General features: G+C 40.8%; 2 protein-coding genes across 2 annotated transcripts in view; one reads left to right on the forward strand and one right to left on the reverse strand.

Moving 5' to 3' along the window:
- The first annotated feature begins 1124 nt into the window (after positions 1–1124).
- On the forward strand, positions 1125–5690 carry cldn11a (claudin 11a). Its single transcript, XM_084743197.1, has 3 exons — positions 1125–1472; positions 1983–2147; positions 4611–5690. Exons 1-3 carry the CDS (start codon positions 1247–1249, stop codon positions 4877–4879), a joined length of 660 nt encoding a protein of 219 aa, XP_084599323.1. The 5' UTR covers positions 1125–1246; the 3' UTR covers positions 4880–5690.
- An 8602-nt stretch (positions 5691–14292) lies between these two features.
- The window catches only part of slc7a14a (solute carrier family 7 member 14a), a 38904-nt gene continuing 30791 nt past the window's right edge, over positions 14293–22405 (reverse strand). Inside the window, exons 6-10 of the mRNA XM_084742121.1 lie at positions 19196–19404; positions 18946–19093; positions 16367–16862; positions 16043–16279; positions 14293–15212 (exon numbers count right to left, since the gene is read on the reverse strand). Coding sequence (XP_084598247.1) covers positions 14914–15212; positions 16043–16279; positions 16367–16862; positions 18946–19093; positions 19196–19404 — 1389 coding nt within the window. The 3' untranslated portion in view covers positions 14293–14913. The remainder of the gene's footprint in view (positions 15213–16042; positions 16280–16366; positions 16863–18945; positions 19094–19195; positions 19405–22405) is intronic.

A 22405-nucleotide genomic window follows, 5' to 3' on the forward strand; every position in this document is an offset into this window, starting at 1 on the left:
TGGCCCTTTAAAAAAAAAACAAAATAATTAAATAAGCTCTCTGTAGACTAAACCGAAGCAGAATGCTGATAAGCATAGTTGTTGTCTGCAGCCTGATTAATAGCACAGACAGCGCCCATGTGCAGAACAGCCAGCTGCCAAGCTCAGTATTACCTTCCTCACTTGTTTTATCAGACACATTAAGATGTAAGTGGTGGGAAGTAAACAGCACATTTTAGGTGTTTGTATATTACAGTTTACAATAAAATTTATGCTGCTTTTAAACTCTACTCCAGTGCAGTTTTACAGATTTTAAAGCAGGTACTGCTCCTCTTACTCCACTATGTTTATGTGACAGCTAGTAGTTACTTTACTTAAAAATACAGTATATGAGTTTTTTTGTTTTTTTTTAAATGTACATAAAGACAGAAACATAAAGGAACAAAAATATCACCTTCTTGGTAAGTATGCTGCTTCATTTACATTGTACCCGTATGGTATTTCAGGTTATTTACACTTTGTGTTAATTTTTATCTGTCTTTCTTTTCTCTTCTTTCTTTTTTCAGACTGTCTAATGTCTAATTTATTTGATTTGTTACGCTTCTATTATGCTGATAGAAAACTCAATAAAAATCTTAATTACAAAAACTTGCACTACAAAAAAAGAAAAAAAAACAAAGTACATGATCGTTATCGAAATTATCAAAGATTTTTTTTTTTTTTAACAAACAGTAATTAATAAGGTATTCGTTGGAAAGATGCACATGTATGAAATTTATAGTAAGAAATACAATGTGTCCAGTAGATGGCGGCAGATTTCATGACAATCTTTCTCTGCTTCCACCTCAGGTCGGTCACTCTGTTCCACAAAGGCTGTATGGATGCAGGAAAGGGGCAGGGCGCACCAACTTTTTGGAGAGGCATTAAAAGTTTGCATCCCCCACCCCCAACCCCCCCTTTTTAACATTTCTGTCCGTACCCACGTATCTGATTGGTTGTCAGTTTTAGAGTATTTTTTTTCCCTGACAGAACTTCCCCATATAAAACCTGTTATGATGTGAAGTGCGCAGCAGCTCAACTGAATGAATTACCGCAAATTCAAACACTGGATTTATTTGTGTGGCGGAATATCGGCTGTAAACATTAGACTTCACTCTTTATTATTCCACATTTTGATTCATTTCGCCAGTCACTCTCAGCTTAAGCTTTAAAGTTTCTAACGTTTTTTTTTTTTTTAACAAGTGTTTTTTTGCGCACAGTTTGCGTCATGGCTAACTTGTGTCTTCAACTGAGCGGTTTTCTCATCAGCTGCCTCGGCTGGCTGGGCATCGTGATCGCGACGTCCACCAATGACTGGGTGATCTTGTGTAAATACAGTCTGCACACCTGCATGAAGATGGAGCAGCTGGGAGTCAGGGGACCCTGGTCGAACTGTATCCTCACCACAGAATTCTACCACTGCCAGTCCCTGACGCGAATCCTGGACCTGCCAGGTAAAAAATCTTCTGTGTACATTCTCCAACAGCTGTATTCTGTTATACAGAAGGTGTATTCTGTTTTCTAACCTCATATTATGCAATTTATTATTGGAATTAGGGCCGCAACTAACCAAATATTAATTGACCATTAACTTAATTGTTTTCTCAATCAGCTGTTTTGTGTGTAAAATGTTAGAAAATTGCGAAAAATATCGATCAGTGTCCTCAAACGTATTCTGTTTACTGTCATAAAGGAGTAAAAAAAAATTATATTTAAGAAGCTGGAATCAGAGAATCTTGATAAAATAGTTGGTCATAATTTATATAATAATAACCCATCAATTTATGTATTAATTGTTGCGGCTCTAATTAAAATAATCTGTTATTTCCATCACTTTCTCAACATAATTATATTTATATCACTTTTTTTTACAAAGAATACCCGCAAGGTTAATGTACCTCTGTGATGGAGAGTTTTCCTTTTTGTGGACATGTGATGTCAATATTTAATATTTGTTTCCGTAGCCTACATCCAGATGACTCGTGCCCTGATGATCATAGGTTCCATACTGGGTCTCCCAGCAGTGGGGATGATCCTCATGTCCATGCCCTGCGGCAGCTTCTGCAATGAACCGCAGAGCCCCAAGAACAAACGCACCATCCTGGGAGGAGTGCTTATACTCATAGTCGGTAAGAGACTTAATTCACACAATGCAGCTGTAATGATGTATTACAGCATTGATCATGATTGGTCAGTAACAGCATTCTGAGGTCTTTTATTTATGAATAACAATTCTTTTCTGTGAATAACAGGGTGTTGCTGCGGACACAGTTCTAATCATAGACTTTGTGGGCTTAATAAAATCAAATTTAAACCAGTGAAATCATTTTTAAATTAACAGAATGGACAGTGAGCAGGTTATTTTTGCAAAACAAACTTGTTCAGGGGGCGCCACTCTCCTGCACCTTATTTAGCAGTAATGACCTGCTTACTGTTCATTATCCTTTACTTAGTGGACAATGTTACAGCCTGAAAAAAATACTGTTAATCAGAGCAGGTCATATTATTTTGTGTTCACATGCACACACCAAAATCCCTCTGAACCTTCCTGACTTTGACCTCTTTTAACCCCAACTGAAAAGCTTGCAAACTGTCGAGAGCAGAGGATGTCGAATAAGGCTGTCTTCCTCCCTAGGGTGCACACATATGCACACACAGACTCTTTGATTATACTGTATGTTCCTGCACACTGAACCCCTACCCACTCGATCCCATCACATTCCTCTCCTCCACCTACTCTCATCCACACCCTGCCTTTGTCCCGCGCCACATGGAAACTCGCTCCATGAATTGCCCAGTTTACTGTGCTTATAAATATCTTAGTGGTGTTGCAGCATTTTCCGACGCCTGTGTCCCTCAAATGAAATTTTAACACCTGCGGCCATCGTTTGATTTTTCCACTGCCCATGTCTTTTATAGCGCATTATTTCCAAACATGTACCTGGTGTATCCATGACTCCCAAACATCATCAGTACATCCATAATATACAAAAAAGTCAAAACATTGACTTAGTTAATACATTCTTAATTTTGTCTCAAGGAATACTTTTGCATCATGGAGGATGTGTTTGTGTGTTTTGCACAGCAGAATAACAATCCACTCACCATATTGTCCATCGCTGGCAGCAAAACCCTCTCAGCAACGAGTTCAACTTTAATTATTTCTGTTAAATGGGTCTTTGAAACATCAGTTGGAAAGCCTCCAGTCCACGCATTATTTGTGGATTTGGTTATTGCCTGTTCTCATGCTATATTCAAGTTTTATAAGCAGTAAAAGGATTTCATCCATTTTTTTCTCTTTTAGCTTCAGGTGTATGTTGGCACAAATCCAACATATACCAGATGTGTCCCTGTCAGCTGTATAGGGATTTCAATGTTTGTATAAGTCTTGAATCAGGCCTCTCTTGTAGTTTGCGGCAAAGCTTACATTAAATCTTGCTGCTAACTAATATTATTGTGCACATTCTTTCTTCAATCTGTTGTTCCCCTGCATCCTGTATGAGGAACAAAAGATAACAAAACTGCAATAGCTCTATTTTTGAAATGCTTCCTCTGCTCTTCCTATACAAATTGTCAAATAGTTTGTAACAAAAACTATATGAGAGTAATGCATAATATCTCTTTTTTTTGTCTGGGTTTGTAGAACCTCAGAACGTGGGCTGCACAGTAAGAGTCTCTATCCCGTTATGAATCTTTCTGTGTAGACTGTAGATACTCAAGAAAAGTCCTGATACTTGAAGAGACACACAACCCCGACTACATTTTAGCAGCACACAGTCACTGATAAGCTAATAATCTGCACTGTGTACTTAAATTACCATGCAACCATTCATCAGTTCTTGTGTGATGATACAGCATGTATGTGTGTAAGCACGATCTATGTGCACCATTTTGTATCCCCAGTTTTATTTGTGTAATTTGCTCATCAAAGATGGCAGTGTGTGTTGATTCAAGATGTATGTGTGGATATAATTTTCGGCTGCACCATTTTGCATCCCTCTTTCACTGTCAGTTACTCAGTCTCTTTGTCACCCCCAAAATATGACACTGATACAGCACATAATTAATTTATGCGCACCATTTTGCATCCCCAGTTATATTTATATAATTTTCCCATCAAAGATGGCACCATGTGGTAATATAAGAAGCATGTATATATCATTCAGTAACACTTCATTACATTTTTAATATACATATTTTGATTTAGCTTGTGTGTGTTTGTATAAGTTGCATTCATTTGCACCATTTTGCATCCCCAGTGTTATTATTTAATTTGTCATTCAAAATTAGCTCTCTGTGACAGCACAAGTGGTTTAAGTGTATTTGTTAAATTCAGCATCATTCCCAAATGAGTTAACTTGCACGTGTGGAGTTTGCTGTCTTTTGCACCATTTTGCGTCCCCATTTTATTGTGTGATTTGCCATTCTAACCTAACACTGTGTGATAATACAAAGTGTTTGTGAGTATTTATTATAGTGAATAGCACCATTTTGCATCCCCCAACCCCCCATTACACATCTGTTTATGTTACTTTCAGAGATGCCATTTTATATTTTGAGTTTTAACCATTTTTCTTTCTGTTTCTTCTCAGCACTGTGTGGTATGGTGTCTACAGTCTGGTTTCCCATTGGCGCTTACCAGGAGCACGACATCATGTCATTTGGATTCTCCCTCTATATCGGATGGGTGGGCACTATCTTCTCCCTGTTGGGTGGGTCCATTCTCACCTGTTGCTTGTCAGAGTCCTCCTCCTCATCTCGCTCCTACCAGGACAACAATCGTTTCTACTATTCCAAACAGGGGGGCGGCAACCCACCAGCTGCTGCCTCCACCAATCATGCCAAGACCGCCCACGTCTGAGACGGGAGCAATTGTGGCTCCCGGGTGGACATGTATAATACTGTAGTTTGTAGTTTATAGACAGAGTATACACTCGCACACACTCCAACACAAATGTGCACATACAATCACAGATACACGCAAACTCATCCTGGAGGAGACACACATCAGCACATTCATTCATGATCAAGAAACTGTTACATAATTGTACAAGCCACCTGCACAGCAGCTGGAGGTCCTACTCACCCGAGGCCTTGTGGACTGAGATATCGATCCTTTATATTATGTCTATTTTTCTATTTAGATGCTCCAAGAGATGAAATCTCACGAGCGTCTGTGTTCAATGTTTTTTTTAAATCACATAATTTCATGATCTATTGTTTTGATAAGAGCAGGTGTGACAGTATTGTGTTAGGGACTGAATGTGTTCATTAACATTGTTTATGTATACTGATATTTCCTTGGCGGTATCATACAACTCTCTAGTGAATTTGCCTCTTGAATGATGGACTTCATTAAAAAAAACATGTTTTCCTGGCCCACTGCGGGATGACTGTGGAATGATGGGAACATAAATTTCACAGGAGGGCTTCAGCCAGCAGTGCTACAGTTTGTATCAGAACAAAATGTGCACTGACTCTGCAAAATAATTTATTAGAGAGAACAAAACCTTTTTCCTTTATTTTGTCCACAACTCTCTCATCTGATAGCAGTATTTCATAATCCAAAATAGCCTTACACACATTTTTATGTGACTAACGTGCTTCTTTTTAAAATCTGAATAACAACTGAGTGCCAACAAAGCAACTTATCTTATAAACTGTGGAATTATACATTATGCCAAAAAAAAAAAATCCATATTATGTAGATTAGCTTCTCTTGAAATAATGAGATGACTTGAATGATTGCTATCTTAAAAGTGCTCTGAACACAGGTGGAACCTGATATTTCCAACTCAAAAGCAGTATCAGCTGGTAATTTATTGTTTCATTGATGTGCTATTGTTTGATTTTTCTATAATGTGATTAATAATGTGATTAATAAAGATAAAATATTTAAAACTTCTGTTGTCTCGAGTCTGTCAGCTCTGAGTTGACAAGATGTTCTCATCCCGTACTTAACATCACTTTGTTTCCTCTATCTAAGTTAAAGTTTGATACAAACAATGCAGCAGTCAGAAAGTGGACCTAATATGTGACGCGCGTGTGTGATATTCAGTAATCACTACCCTGGAACAAACTGACTGTGATGCTGTTTGTTGTGGGTTACTGATAATCTATAGACTGACTGTAGTGTTTGATTTGTGGGCTTGTTTCACTGTGTTCGTGTGGTACATTATGTGGGAACGTGTAATTGTGGGAAAATACATTTTCAGTAGCATTCAATCGAAAAGGTTTTCTGTTTCTCTGAATCTTAAGTCTAAGTCAAGGGGTTATCTGTATGTTATGGTTTTCATTGGCCTGTTTGTGATCGGAAAATGCATATCAGTCAAATTATACCATAAAAAATACACTAAATTTTTGACTCATATTCAAACTCTCAAGTTAAGAAATAAGCTTAAAAACCAGATTAGTTGCATTTCCTCAAAAGAACAAACAAAAAAAGTGTTTTTGAAACAAAATAATGTATTTCAAAAACTGCATGAAAGTGAATAATGGTTAATAATCTAATATCTTCAGTTTTAGCCATTTAATGTTCAAGCACCAAAATAATGACAAACTGGGCTCACAGCTCACTGTGAACACCTTTTGAAATTCTGAATTTTGGAGGTTTTCTAAAACTCAAGGATTCAAGTTCATCTAAAGAGGAAAAGGAAATTACCTCAACAACTTGCTGCTAGTTTATTTCAAAACATAAGAGCTTGAGTTTGACTTAAAACTCAAAAATTTAGCGTGGGTGGGTGGTGGGTTATGAGGAAAATGTGAATTGCTGAATGTCATGAATTGTTGCAACATATCATATCTGTAATGTGACCTTGAGTTAGATCAGCACAGAGGAGCCTGTTCCTACAACACTCACACCCTCCCCTGCCGACCACACACACACACAAACGAACATACACGCACACACACACACACATAAGAGGATAATTGTGCCCAGTGTGTGGTTTCCTGTGTGCTTCTCTGTCCGCATCAAGGTCAGTGAGTCACATCACAGATATTACATGATACTTTGGAAACAATATGTGCTATCTCATTGTCCTCAGCTTATCCTCAAACACACACACACACACACACACACACACGACCATCTGCCCGAGTTGCATACTGATTTACTGTAATACTGTTGACTGTATTTCTAGACATCATTCTGTCACTTCACAGTGAGTTTGTGTGTGTGTGTGTGTGTGTGTGTGTGTGTCTTTGTCTTTCCTGGCACACTTACATGGGCAGGTGTGTGCAATCATGTCGGTGTGTGTATTCCCTGAAATGTGATGCTGTTCCAGGCATGGAGCCATCCAGTCCACAGGAGGCCAGTGGGTGGCTAGTGGGCAACCAAGCTGCCCTGCATTACTGAAAGAGACTGGCAGTGTTATTACATGCTATGCTAAAATGTTATTATCTGAAGTTGCCATCTATCAGCAAAACTTTATTGTTGACGTAGGAAGTTTGCGTGGAGGATGGAGTTTTTTTTATGAAGAAATCCTGGTCTTGGACGTTATCATAAACCAACACTATCACTCCTGCCTTTCCAGCAATTAATTTTTGATTGTTTATTTTTCTTTTCTCGTGTATCCACTGTCCATGAACGTGACTTGTCTATTTCTACTTCAGTTGAAATTTCCTATTACTTTCCAAGAATACCATTCAGGAACACCCATGAACTTTTTCCCTTCCGCTGCTTTTTCCGTGTAGGTGGTGAGGTGGGGAAAAGAATTACAGTGATAATGTTAGAGCAATAGAGAGAGTTTTTATAGTTGAAAGAAGGCAAGAGTTAATCTGTCTAATCAAAACGCAGCGTGTCTTCTGTTCTGATTTATTGAAGCTTCACTGCTGGTGGAGGAATAAGTGTTTCTGCCTTTATGGATTACACAGTTTTAGTTTTAGGAACTCTCGATCCTTGATTCTCTGATTAATAGACCCTAAAACATACTTGAATTTCCAGTTAACAGCACTGTAGCTGCACAGTTATGTTGCACCATCTGCAGGAGAACTGGCTTATAGACTATGGTCTGACCAGTTAACAACAACAACAAGAATCAAGGAATGTACCAAACATAACTTGTAGATTGTTTTCAGGAAACTTACAAAAAAGAAATGAGCAAGCCTCTTTTTGGTATTTGCAATAATTAACTTTCATTGTTGCATGGAAGCAATATCAACAACTCAGCAAAAACAGTGCACCCAGGAGCAAAATAACCACACATATGGAAGAAACCATTTAAAAAAAAAATCAACATAAAAAACAACTACATTATACAGCTTTGTGCCAAAATATACAGAAGAGAAAAGGAATATCTAGTTGTTACGAGAGAAGCCAATCTCAACAAGTCCGACACACACTGACTGGACACTTGGCCACAGCGAACACAGAGCACAGGAAGAACATGGCCCGCCTTCTCCGAGACAAAATAAACAAATAGTAGCTGACTTTAAAAGCAATTGTGGCGATATTTGTCTATGCTTGTAGTTTACCTTTTATAGAATTGTATTAAAATAGTTTCTGCATGATTATTTTTTTTTCTTCTGTAGTACTCCTAATCCTAAACCCTCTACGGTCATACTGAATGTCTAGAGCAACCGTTTCAAAATCCCCTCAAAGGAAAGGATTACGATTTATAAATGAGCTTCATCATTCTAGAGAGACTACGGTTGGTAAAAATATATTTTTTAGCAGTTTCTCCCAGGCCTCCGCGTGATTAAACAAAAACACAGAAAGTGAAGGCGGATAACTCCACCCAGCTCGGTCGTGCACACCTACCCCAGGAGGACCTGTGGATGGGAGACAGCTGTAGAAAAATACTTCACTCCTCCTTCAGTGTTACACTTTTTCACTGCTGTAGTCTAGACTAATACTTTCAACCTTTAAATGAAATACTTAGCAACTAGGATTTTACAAATGATCATTGCACTGTTCACTAAAGTCACTGTGAGAGAAAAAAAAAAAATCAGTCCTCTTAGCTTATTAGCAGACCCCCACCCCCCACCCCCCAAGAAAAACCTGTTAGCTCTGTTGTATCGTAAGTGTTCACTTTGAAGAAACTACAGTCTCCTGTATGTGAAAAGTAAACAAACATTGTGGACTTTGGCTTGCAGAGGTTGTGGTTGAGAGAAGGGATTTACAGGAAGTAGGCATACTGTAAGTGTTTGAGGGAAGATGTGAGAGGAGTCACTCCCACACCCGTGTGTTTGCTACATGTTCTACTCCCCTTTCAAACTGAGCCTTGGTTCCCATACCTGGAGGAGGAGATTACCGTAAGAGCTTAGAAATATAGGAGAGAATTGAATCCGGCAAATAATCAGAATTCATTTCTTATTCAGCATAATATTGAGTTGTAAATTATAAGGAAGGTTTTAATCTTAATAGAACTGAGAAATATGCAGTGAATACAATTCGTCTCAATCGAAATCTCTGGTAAAGATCCTGCACAATGATGTTTTTTGAAGCTGATTCCGTTGTAATGCGCCTGTTAAATCCTCACAGAGCGCAGAACCTTCCCAGGTATAAGAACCAAGCCTGTGTTTGGTTTGGTTTAGTGTTCTATTATGTCTCGTTGCGATCAGTCACCACATGCAAGTACAACATTTACAGTCTGGGCCTCGTGCATGAGAGCATGCTACACATTCACCAGACGGTCACATTGAGGCGCAGGCGTAGACCACAACCACGCATACGTACGTACACACGTACTGTTCATGCACTCACGCACTCATATGCATACACACACAGAGCAGATAATATAGTAAGTCGACTGTACAGTGCAGTGTCAGAGGCATGGCGACGCCTGAATTCACCGTCTTGTTTTGGCTGAGCTATGAATGCAAAGCGGCGGGATTCTTTTGGCTGAGTTGGGAGGTGAACTGGGTGGGGAACATGTTTTGGCTGAATAATAATACAATGGCGTTTTTGATCTGGGAAAGATATGGTGTGCAAATATTTCAGAATGTGCTGTTTTATCCAACCCTATCACCAGACAGAAACTTTGATATTGGACAATTCTGCAAAACCTCAGATTTCCTAAAATCTGTCACACAGAGTGAGGAGGTCAAACAGCCAAATGTATTTTACATTCAAAAAGGCTGATAGACGTTCAAATTTTGCAAAGATTTTGCTTGCTTTAAGTGGTTTTTACCTTTTCTGGAAAAGAGTTAATGTGCTTTCCAAATAAGTTCTGATGTAAGAACATCTAAGTCACATGATCAGCTGTTTCCGCTCCAACACTGGTGCTATAATGCATCCATGATCGTTCCACACAGATCCGATGTAACCTTCCTCACACTATGTCATGAAACAAACAGGAATGTCATATTTCCACTGTGTTTTCTACATTGTTTTTCAGTCTACACTTAGATGTCACCTGGAAACGAGCATTCACTCGCATTTTCTCTTGCCGGTTTACTCAGAAGTTGGTGAAAATTTGCATCCCTTTGGATCACAACCCCAAAAAGATTGTGAATAAAGTGCACTTTTTCTGTATCATATTCTCAGTAACTTTTATATTTCACTACATCAGGGTCTAACAGCTGTTTCAAAGCCTTTTCCAAGAGTATAATTTTGGTGTGGAAATATTGAATTAATTACTTATGCATTGTTGTTGGGCTAAAGGCAGTGAAACTTACATATACTGAGTTTTGACATACTATTTCTAAGATATACATGTGCTACTTCAACAGCAGGTGCAAGTTAGAATCTATGACCCCGACCACGGCTCTGAAATAACGGTAGCCTGGCTGTGCTGTGTGTTGATAAATCACTGCCACCGTCTGTGGTGCTGAAGTAGCAGACAGATTTGTAATTGTGCCTTTTTGTGTCAGTCCCAGCCTTCTCCCAGTTTCATCTAAGATCTATAATTTTCTCTCAACTATATACTATAAATACTTAGTTCTGTACTATGTATATTGTAGCCTATATACTTTATGCTACTGAAAATAACCCCCCCAAACAAAGTCAGCTGAAAGTCAGATGAATCAAACCCATCCACCTCCCCTAACTTAACACACGTTCCCAATCGGTAACCGTAGAATTGTCCAATTTGAGTGTAATTTCTTGGGATACTGGGCTGTCTTTTGGGATCGGTATCACAATCGTTTCACCGGACAACAACAAAGGGCCTATTACTACATGAAGGCAAGTTTCTTTGAGTGTGGATAGATGTGGGAGGAGCAGAGGTAGGGTGGGGGGTTTAGCGTGGCATCCTTAGATTTAGTGCATTAGACAAATAAGGCTTCCCTGGAAGGGACAGATGCAGCAACAGGGCGCAAGAGGAAAAGGTACAATGAGGAAAATCGGGGCAGACAGCAGCAGCTATTGTAATAGTGCCCCCACCCTCAACATAAATACCATAAAAGTATGCTATTTGGTGTGTGCCAAAATCCTCTTACAGTGCCATGAGTGCAGACATTCTCAGTATGGAATCAAAACCCTAACATTGGCAGGATTAGGTTACATGCCCTACAAACTGTGCTCCACAGGACTATGGTTTGATTTGATTTTCACAATGTCTTGCAGCAGTGTGCAGCAACAGTGTAGGTGACATGTAAAGAGAGGGACTTCAACACTAGCTACATGCAATAAAACTGAAGAGTTCGGGGCAACAGGGAAGTTCACTCGGACCACTACAGGCCTGGGTTGGAGCAGAAGCACGGAGAGGAGTAAATGCTTCAGTGACAAATCAGACGGACGATAGACAGCAGACACCCTGAGGTGAAACAGGAGCTAATGGATCGTCAGGCCATGAACAGATCGCCGTTTCAAAGCCTGACTGAAAACCAATCCCGGCTCTATCGCCTGTGAGAGTGGCAACTGCCTGCTCACATGGCCTGATGATCGAGATATCGAGAGCAGGCGGCAAATAGATGAAGGAAGAGTTGGGCTGGAAGAACAAAGGAGCGGTGGAAGTAGAGAAGAGAGAGGGATGGGAATAGAGAGGAGACAAGAGGGGAGAGAGGGAAGAGGAAGGATCGGATTTCAGTTCACTCAATGTTACAACACAATCCTTCTCAGATAGCGACTGCATAAAGGTTCTTTAAGTTCTTCGCTCTTTAAAAAAAGCAAGATGCTCCACAGTGTTCACATTGATATTTCATTTGGACCTTGACCCCTTGACCTATGCTATGTTTCCACTGCATGGTACAGCTCGAACCGGCTCCCGTTTAAGAACCAAGTCCACATTTCCAGCAGTTTTAAGAGGAACCGTCGTGATCAAGGATGTCATCAACAGAGTGCTTTGCACAATGCACAACAGCCTGGGGAATATGACACGCCCACTTCGGTTACCAAGGATACCTGCTCATTTTTGTCTCCATCTCAGATCAAACCAGTTTATTTTTGGTAGTTTAAAATGGGTTGCTTGAACTGGAACTGGATCGGCTCCATGTTGGTGGAAAAGGCCTGGAACATAACTTTTTGCAAATTGCGATCACAATTTTTGTATTCACTCCACTAGATTCTTAAAAATGGCAGCCTGTAAAACCGCACCACTGTCAACTGACATAGTGCTGACGTTCCTCTGTTTGGTTGCAAAAGGATCTCAAACATTTGTGCCATGTTGAAGATGATGTCATGGCAGTTTCACACAGCGCCACAATCAAGGTCAGCTAAAGAATCTTGCCTACATTGAGGGGGTACCAGCTGCAGTGGAAAATGCAGTTCAAAAAAGTACTGTAAGTGCCGTTCCATGACCACACCAAGAGCGGTACCATGCAGTGGAAACATGGCATTAAAAAAATGAAATGCCCAATCCCCAGTATGTCTGAATAATGTAACAATATTCATAATTAATAAGTAAAACAATCAAAGCACAAAAGATTTCATGGTGTACCCTTGAATTTGCCTTCAGCAAAAAGAAAAAAATCAACACTTCCCCCCTTCTGACTCCTCCTAATTTAGTTTACTGTCAACGAGAAAAGATACAAACTGTGAGGAAAATCCATTTCGTGAAATTGAGTGAACTGAAAATGTATTCCTTCCCAACCCTGCTAACCAGCGAGAAACTGCGTCGACAGAGAGACAAGCACACAGAGAAAGACCGAACCGAAAATAAGACATTCATCACAACAAACCATGCAGGCTGTCAATTAGGATTCAACCTGTTCCCCTCTTCTCTGTCCTCCTTTTACTGTAGGTACACCGATGAGCTGACAAGCACGTGTTATATTGCACCATGAGCTGCTTTGTTGCCTGGTGGATTGATTTTGAGCTTCATGCTGGGGCAAGGAGTGGGAAGAACAAAACGAAACAAATACCTACACACACATACACACAGTAAAACAACCCGAAGAACACGCTTTATATCTACACACACAGACATGAGAATCGATGTAAAAGGTGGAGTTTGATTGCACATACACCCTCGCACATACACAGGCAAAATTAAAGTAGAAAACAGACAGAATCAGAAACTCACATACACATACAGTAGATGAAGGCACTATTGCAAGCAAAGTCCAAGTACTATTTGTGACAGAAAACATCAACACCCTCGTCCCAGTCCAGGCGTGAATCCCTTGGGCTAGATGTTAGGGGTCAGGGGAAATATTTAAAGACAGACGGGCAGCAGGTTTCAGTTTTATTGTATCGTATCTGATTCATGAGTTTCCTGCCCCCTGGTGGATTATCAGTGCACTGCATGCAGCAGCCTGCCTGTCAGTGCAAAATCCAACATGGCTGCCTTCGCATAGTGAGTTGCATATTTTTGGCAGGGAAGTCTGTGCGAATTTTGAAAAAGTTACAGTAAAAATAACAATCACATTGTTACTAATATTTCAATATGAATATTTACTGTGTTGAAACAACCCATAAATACTTAATATTTCTGTCATTATTTTATAGTAAAATCAGCCAGTAGGTAAGATAATTTATCTGTGAATCCCTCAATCATTATTCTATTTAATGCAAACTTCATTATGCCTAACACAATCACTAATACACTGTTGAATAAACTAATTACAGATTGAAATGTCATCTTAAGATATATTTAGAGTGGGATTTGACATATAAATGCATATTTAAATATGAAACCTGCTCTCATTATAATCACTTAGATGTTGCAAACAAGTGCTAATTGATTTTCACTAAAGTTATGCAATTTCTATCATAACCTGTATGTTACATTAACCAATTCAGATACTGATTTAATTGTTCTTGCCTCCCAAAAGGTGAACATTTTTCAAAAGCAATGAACAATATTTGTTTGTAAAGGGTCCAATAAAGACTTAAAAAAAATGGAATTCTCTGGCAATTACTTGATGCATCAGGCTTTACTGGGTTTTTGTGTTTTTGAGAGCATTCGCAGATGTTTTCCTGTCTTTTGGACAGAGAAATTGAGACCTGTACATAGGAAATAGCCTGGGCTTGGCATTCTGTCGTCCAAATTTCCTGTCTGTCTATGCTGAAACAGGAAGAGAGGTGCTGCTTCATCTGACCCTCGCTCATCACCTCCTCCTCACCGGTGTCCCGTAAATTTGTACATGTTAACGGTGAACTGACTGCTCGCTACAGATTGTGTCACAGTTAAGTGAGACACATTATATTTTTTCTCTCACTACGTCCACATCTGTTTATCTGGCCTTCCTTTGTGTGGGATGCAGATGCCAGTAAGTGAGTAACAAGTGACTGTGACAAGACACTCATGACCTTGACTCCTACATTTGCTGTGTGAGCTGAGGAGCCAAGCGTGGTGGAGTAAGGTGAAAGAGAGGTCGTTCCACTGCCAAGAAACTATCTAGCCCAAGGGTCAGACACACAAACAAATACACACGCGCATGCAGGCATGCACACACACACACACGCGCACACACACACACAATCATTCATGCCCTCACGCTACTGTTCCCCTCCCTCTCCCCAGGCAGCAGACAAGGCAGTACATTCAGGATAACACAGAGTCAGTCCCTTCAGAAATCCATCGGATCCTCCTCTGCGAGGCCGTGATTGGCAATGGTCCTGCCTCCACCTTTCGATGGCGTCCCGCCACTTTCGGGTTTCGCCTCAGGGGGCGGGGTTAGCCCCGAACCCCCCTCTGGCGCACCCCAGCTGTCAGTGGTAGGTGGGTAGAAATCGTCGTCGAAGCCGCAGAAACCTTCGTCCACGCCTTGATCGTAGCGCTGGTAGGTGGAGGCGTGTACCTCGTTCTCTCTGGCCGTGATCTCCAGCGTACTGTTCCACATGCCATAGCCAAAGTAGATGAGCACGCCTGAAGGGACACAGACAGAAATCAGTACATAAACACATATATAACAACTCGGCAAGGCCAAAGGTGGCGATGGAAAATCCCCAATAGTTTGAAGCGTTTCAAGGCCGGTGACCCAGCTGCCATATTTGACAAGCTTAGAGCGAGAACTTGTTGGTTATACCTTACAGCACTATTTTAAGGCTCAAAAATAATTTTAAAAACACAGGAAAAGAGTAAACTCTCCATCAACTTAAAAACAATCCATCCCACTCTGAGTGAGTCAGAAAAATACAACAATCCTACTCACACACGGAGAAAAAGCACAGATGTCCACCACTGTTTGTGTGCAAATAAAAGCAGCTATGTTGGACACCAGTCTGCATCGACTGTGTCTTTACATAATCAGCAAAAAACTACAAAGCAGGTTATTACTAACCTAAACTAAAACAGGACAGGACTTCAATGGTAAGCTGAACTACACGGTCAAAGCGTTTACACACACAAGTACACACATATACAGGCAAATACAGATGTAGAGGTAGATACAACATGAGGCAGGAAAGAAAAGTGAGATGACACTTCCATGTTCTTTCATATGAAAACAAACAAAGCGAGTAAGTGAGATTTTACTGGCTAACTCAGCCAGTAAGAAACGAATCATTTCTAGAGAAATGAAATTAATCACTCTGTTGTTTTAGATCATCTGAGGCGAGTGATAGTTTAAGATCAAAATATGGTCAGTTCCCATCTGTCCAGGATGACGGAAATGACATAAATCCTGTATTAAAATCTGGCAATGACAGACACGAAACTTAAATGCACAAATATCATTCAGAGAGGTGATCGCTTACCCACGAAGCACCAGATCGAGAATCGTATCCAGGTGATGGCAGACAGTTTAAGCATGAGGTAGATGTTGACCAGCATGGCTGAAGCAGGTACAAAGGGCACACAGGGCGCCATGTAGGGCAGCCGCTTCGGGTTCTCTGGCTGCTGGAGGATGATGATGATGAGCAGGGCAAGGATGATGATGAAGAAGATTAATAGCAGCAAAGCCCACCAGCGACCCTCCCCAATACAGCTCGATCCTGGAGGGAGAGGAAATGAGACGAATAATTAATTCACGGTGACACTTCAATGTAAATTCCTGTCTGAATATGGTCATGCGTTCTCACCAAATATGATGAAGGAGCAGAAAGCGAAGATGAAGATGAAGAGCAGCAGCACACACACAGTCACTGTTTTCCCTGTCGCTGGAGTCGGCCTGTCCATCTTTCCAGGGAGGCCCAGTCGGATCCTCAAGGTGTAGTAGCGTGGTCCGATGAGCTTCTTCAACCGCCGGGACACCCCACCCTCCGACTCTTCCGCTTCAATCCCGGTGGTCATGTCCACCGTGCCGTAGTTCGGGTGGCTGGCAGTGTAGGCATTTTTATCCGGCTTGCCTATCAGCATCTCGTTGTCTCCCAGTGACGGCAGGTTTTTGGCTCCACAGGTGTTAGTGGGCGGGCCTCCGTACTCGTCTGCTTCGCTGGTTGGCGAGCAGGCGTCTTTCTCGCACTCAGCCAGGACGCCCTCCTTCCGCTTGTTGTTTTGCTCCTCGGAGAGGAAGTTCACAAAGCCGTGGATGTCGCCCTCTGGTTGGTAACGCAACAGAAGTACACACAGGCTTACCTGCAGACCAGGAGCAAACAATTAGTTTCTTTGAAAACCACAAAGATCTGACCCCATTTTCACAAAAAAGTGCTTTTCTACTAGCAATCTTCCTTCTGACCCCTCATAAGTTCTGCCACTTTTCGCTCTGAGCCAAGATGACCACATTTCATAGTCAACTTTAACCTACAATGGTTACTACCTGTGCCCTTCCTACTTTTACGTGTCAAAAAACCTAAAGAATTCAGTTCGTAATGAACTGAAAATACAATACAAGATCCTTCATGCATGCATCCATATTGTGGATTCACTTTACAGAGGCGTCAGCTGGTAGGCTCTGCTGCCCGGTCATTCATGCCATGTAAAATATTATTTCAGCTTCAACCAGGGTCAGGCCACCAAAAAATGGGGACTGATCCTGGAAAACAGGGATGTCTGGTCAACTCACTCTGTGCTCCAACAACAGCTGAGTAAGCTCGGTACCCAGCAGAACCTCAGTCAAATTTCTCCTGTCCTGTTTCCTGTACTTGTACGTAGTATGTGACAGACAAAAAATGAAGATGGTTTAAAGATGTTGCTGAGGGACTAATGTTAGCAAAATGTTAACTAGATTTTTTTCTTTTTTATATTATTATTATTTTGGGAGCTTTCTACCCTTTATTTGATAGGACACCTTTGGACAGAAAGGAAAAAGTAGACATGCAGCAAAGGGACACAGGCTGGAATTGAACCCATGGCTACTGCTGAGGACTCTTAGCCTCTGTATATGAGCCATGCACTTTACTTTAAACTTTCACTTTCAACTGAACTACCAGGCCCCGCGGAGGTGACCAGATTTCTACAATGAAAACTGAAGACCTTTCTAGTTCTGCCCTCTTTTTTCCAGTTCAGCACTTGACACTTGGCAGCTTCTGGCCCAGTTTTCAACAGCAGTTATTTCTACAAGCAAATAGTTGGTAGAAGAAGAAGAAGAAGAATGATATAAAGCTGATTAACACTTTGTTTGTTGCCATGTAAAATATTTTGCTAGCTAGTGAGTGATGCGGATTAGCTAACCAGTTAGCTAGTGTTTTGAATACATTAGATATCAGATGTAATTAGCTAGGTAACGATTCATGTAGATTAGCTAGCTAGTTAGCTAGTGTTTTGCTAACATTAGCTTACTTACTTACAATGCAACTGTATAGGCCTATCACTTTTACAGGTCAGCAAAATCTTTAAAACATCTTCAAAATTTGGTTTATTTTTCAACATAGATGAACCTAGCATGTAACAGGGTAGATTAGAAATTCTATTAATCCCCAAAGGAAATTCTTGTATCAGAGATTGCGTCAAAATTAGAGTAACATAGGAATAAAAACAATACATACACAAGTATAAAGTGAAATATAAAGTACAGTGTCTAAGGAGTAAATGCAAAAACCAGAGCCTCAAAGAAGTAAGATAAGTTAAGTAAAAAAGTACTAAATAATATACTAATTAAAGATAATAAAAGTCAGATTGCACATGGTGTTAAATGCAATATTATACATGATAACTATAGTTATTTCTATTGTCTTAGTTCTAGTTGGTTATAGCACCAGTAGCTATCAAGCCATCAAATCAGCTTCTTCCCTTGTATGTCTGTGAACCTGAAAGAAATGTCAGCAACGCTTGATTCACCACCACAAACAACTATTTATATGTTAAACCTTTTGGTATTGTTGATTTGCTAAGACCCTCTGTTAATGCACGGGATGTTTACAGCTATAATTCTGTATGATTCATGTGTCGGAGGGATTAGGTTTGTGAGGAAAATCCCTTTTGCTTTGCACAATCCTTCAAAGAGCAGGGCCCTTTTCATCATATCTGACTAACATTTTTAATATAAATTCAATTCTCTGACTAAAGACAAACTCATAAGATGTCTAGACACAAAATACACATCATGAGTTTTTTTCATATTAAAAAAGATGCAACGTACTGTGACCACTGACTGCCCTGTATGTCAACAGGTTATTAAGTGCTGAGAATAAACCTCTCTAGTACAGTGGCCTAAATATAGCGAGTCAGCTGCACCCTGCAAGTATCTATATGGTTTATGTGGATGTGTCCACCCACTCACCAGGGTGTAGGCCAGCAGGGTTCCTATGGACATCATCTCTATGAGGTCTCTAAGGCTGACCAGGAGGGACAGCAGGGCAGCCAGAAAGCCCGACACCACACAGGCCACAGCAGGGGTCTCTGTGTAGGAAGACACATTTGCCAGGAACCTACACACACACACGCAAAACAGAGTAGACTGAGACTCAGTTGTGCATGTTATTTAGATTGACATGAAAAATAAACAATACTAAATAATTGTGTTGACTGACTTGAACAGCAGCCCGTCCCCCGCCATGGCGTAGATGACCCTTGGCATGGGGAACAGGGACCCCAGGAGGGACACGGTGAGTCCGGCTATGGAGCCGACCGCCACGATGTACTTTGCGAACATACAGCCGTGCATGGCGAACATCTCCATGAGCGGGGCGTCTGCGTCAATCTCATTGTACGGCACCATCAGGGTCAGGATCACAGAGACCTGCATGGAGGAGGGTTAAAGACAAACAGAGAGTTTTTGTTATTAATAAACAGTGCAATAAAACAAATTAACCTCATGTTCACCATAAAATATTGCTAAAATACTGCAGAGAGGAAATAGTCACCATTACATCCTGATGTCCTAGTTAAGGTCATGTTTTCCTTGTTTCCAGTTTTCTGTCAGTATTTCCTGTTTTATTTTGATGCTCACCTTTGTCTCTCATTTCAGGTACTTTACTTCCTGTCCCTGTGATTTGTGATTACCTGCCCCGCCCTAATTGGTTTCACCTGTCCCTCATTACCCCTAATCCCTTGTGTATTTAATCCTTTTGCTGCCCTTTGTCTGTAGCCAGTTTGTCTCAGTTACTTGAGTGTTTAGTTCTAGCTGTATTCCTTTGTGTTTTCTTTTGGATTTCACCAGATTTTTTGCATACTTGACTCTGCTTCAGCCTCCTGTCTTTTGGATACTTTAGTTTGTCTTTGGACTGATTACTTGTGCACCAAACTCTTTTTTTCATTTTCATTTTTTAAATAATTAAATATTTATGTACCTTTTTCTAAAGCCACTATGTATAAGTGGATATTTGTGGTTTTGGCACCACCAGCTGTGGTATTACCAAAAAAAAAAGCTCTGTGGTAGACCCCAGTGCAGGCCATTACTCACTTTTCACTGGAATTATGTAAAATACAAAACAACCAAAAAAAAAAAACTTCAGATCACATGATGCAATCGAAAGCTCCAGAACATCTAATGAATTGACATTGTTTAGAGATTGTCTCCAAGATCTTGAGTGAACTTTAAACTGCAGCTTTTAAGCCAACGCAAACAAGAAAACCGAACACAGACCCACCCTTTTTTGCTCTGTGCTCCAGTAATAGTTGAGCAACCTTAGTCCCCAGCCAAACCTCGGTCAACTTTCTCCTTTCCTGTTTACTGCAGGCAAAAGTTTGCTTCCTGTATCTGGATATGATGTGTGTTAGGCTTGTCTACACTGACAAGAAAATTTGAAAAGGGTTAAAAGATGTTGGGAGGCCTGTAACAACACATATAGCCACATCTTAAGTTAGCTGAATTAGCGAGATGCTAGCTTACTAGTTTGCTAAACCAAGCCCCCAGGAAGAGCGCTGGGCTTTGAAGCCAATTTGACATAGCAAATACATACATACATAGACCATGTATACTTTTTCCCCATAGACTTACATTGTGAAAGAAGCTGTAAAACGGTGCATACAATTGGTTTAGTACCACAACCCCTATTTCACTATCAGGATTTGATCTATTCAGTAAAATAACATTTGGAAAGTCTAGAAGAGCCACACAACTTAATAATTTTCTCCCCAGCCAAAGAACATTTTTACTGCACTTGCTCTATGGGCCGTACAGTGCAGAGGGATATGTGGAAGTTCATAAATGGAAGTTGGCTTCATCTGCCACTACACATTTCTCATAGGAATAACCAGAACTGTAAAGCAAAGCTGTATCTAGTTCTTCTTAATACATCCTTTGCTTGCTAGCTTTCTCGCTAGTACATAGCGTATCTAAGATCAGGAAACAGGAAAGAAGAAAACTGACCAAGGTTCTGCATCAACTGTTATTGCAGCATGGAGCAAAAAGTGGTCAGTCCTTTGACCACAGGTCAAACTCTATCTGCTGATGAAGATCATATGATACAATCAAAAGCAACTACTACTAAAGGGACCTCGTAGTGAGACTGTTTTCTCAACTCCATCAGAATGATTTGACAGATGCTATAATTACACACAAAGTGCTGAGCAGCACGTCGCATATCGCCTTACATGCAAAATGTTCGTTAGTCATGCTTCTCTCTCACTGTGTTTGTGTGTGTGTGTGTGTGTGTGTGTGTGTGTGTGTGTGTGTGTGTGTGTGTGTGTGTGTGTGTGTGTGTGCGTGCACGTAGGTGTGAGCGCAATTTTGATCCGTGCGTCTGACGTGTGAAATCATGCAGGGCCATCTGTCACAGATACTGTGCTGCAAAAGAGAGGGATTTGCTTGAGCAGATTGCAGAAAGAGCGGAATAATAAAAAGACTAACCCTCCCAGAGAGGAATACAGAGACAGATCAGTTTCTCCCTTGGTAGCCCGGTGCCCTTTAACCCTTCGTCCAATCTCGGCACAAGCTGGTCCACAGTGTGCATGAGCCAGTCAAAAAGGTGACTATACTAATCTAGAGGGAATCCTGCAACAAATCCCGGTTAAACATATTTGTTTGCTGATCCCAAACTGTATCCTGCAGTGGCCACGTCAGAGGATTTCCCAGAAACATTATTCAACATTATTCTCCTCCTCGCTGCTCTCTTTAATGAATATGCCCTGACGCTCAATTATGAGCTTGGAGGTAAAGAAATTCAACATGGAAAAACAGAGGGGGGCACTAAAGTAAGGACCTTAATAATTTTAACGATCTTGCTTCCAGAAAAGAGAGCATACACTCTCTAAATGTACTGCAAAACCAGTGCCACCAGAAAAAAGATGTGACATGCAATGTGCTGAATTATTAACGTGATTCCTGGATCTTGAGCTGCAGCAGCTAAAGGATCCTGATGGGAGTAAAACAAGTTATTCAAAGATGCCTCCACAGTGAGTCTTATCAAAGAAAGATGGGGATTAAGTTGAGAATTGGATTTCGTAGCACAAGACTGGAGTGATGTGGAGAAATAGAGCGACTGGGAGATGGTAGAGAAAGAGAGGAAAAAAAACGAGGTATTCAAAGAGAAGTTTTGAAGTTGATGCAATCTTTGGCCCCAGGCGATGCCGAAAAAATTCTCCTTCCTGATAGGCCGCTGTTACGCCATACCCATAGCAACAACCATCCTGAACAAACGTGTCAAAGGCAGGAATCTGGTGGGCTGTGTGAGCTGAATACGTAAAGATCAGAGATCGGATCCACACCCACACAGTTGGAGGGCAGGGGGAGCCATTTTGATGTTTGATCTTCCTGTCAGACAGACACTTCTCAAAAATCGGGGTGACACTTTCAGTCT

This window comes from Lutjanus erythropterus, chromosome 18 (genome assembly GCF_056507025.1).
Source record: "Lutjanus erythropterus isolate fLutEry1 chromosome 18, fLutEry1.hap2, whole genome shotgun sequence".
NCBI classification, from domain to species: domain Eukaryota; kingdom Metazoa; phylum Chordata; class Actinopteri; order Lutjaniformes; family Lutjanidae; genus Lutjanus; species Lutjanus erythropterus.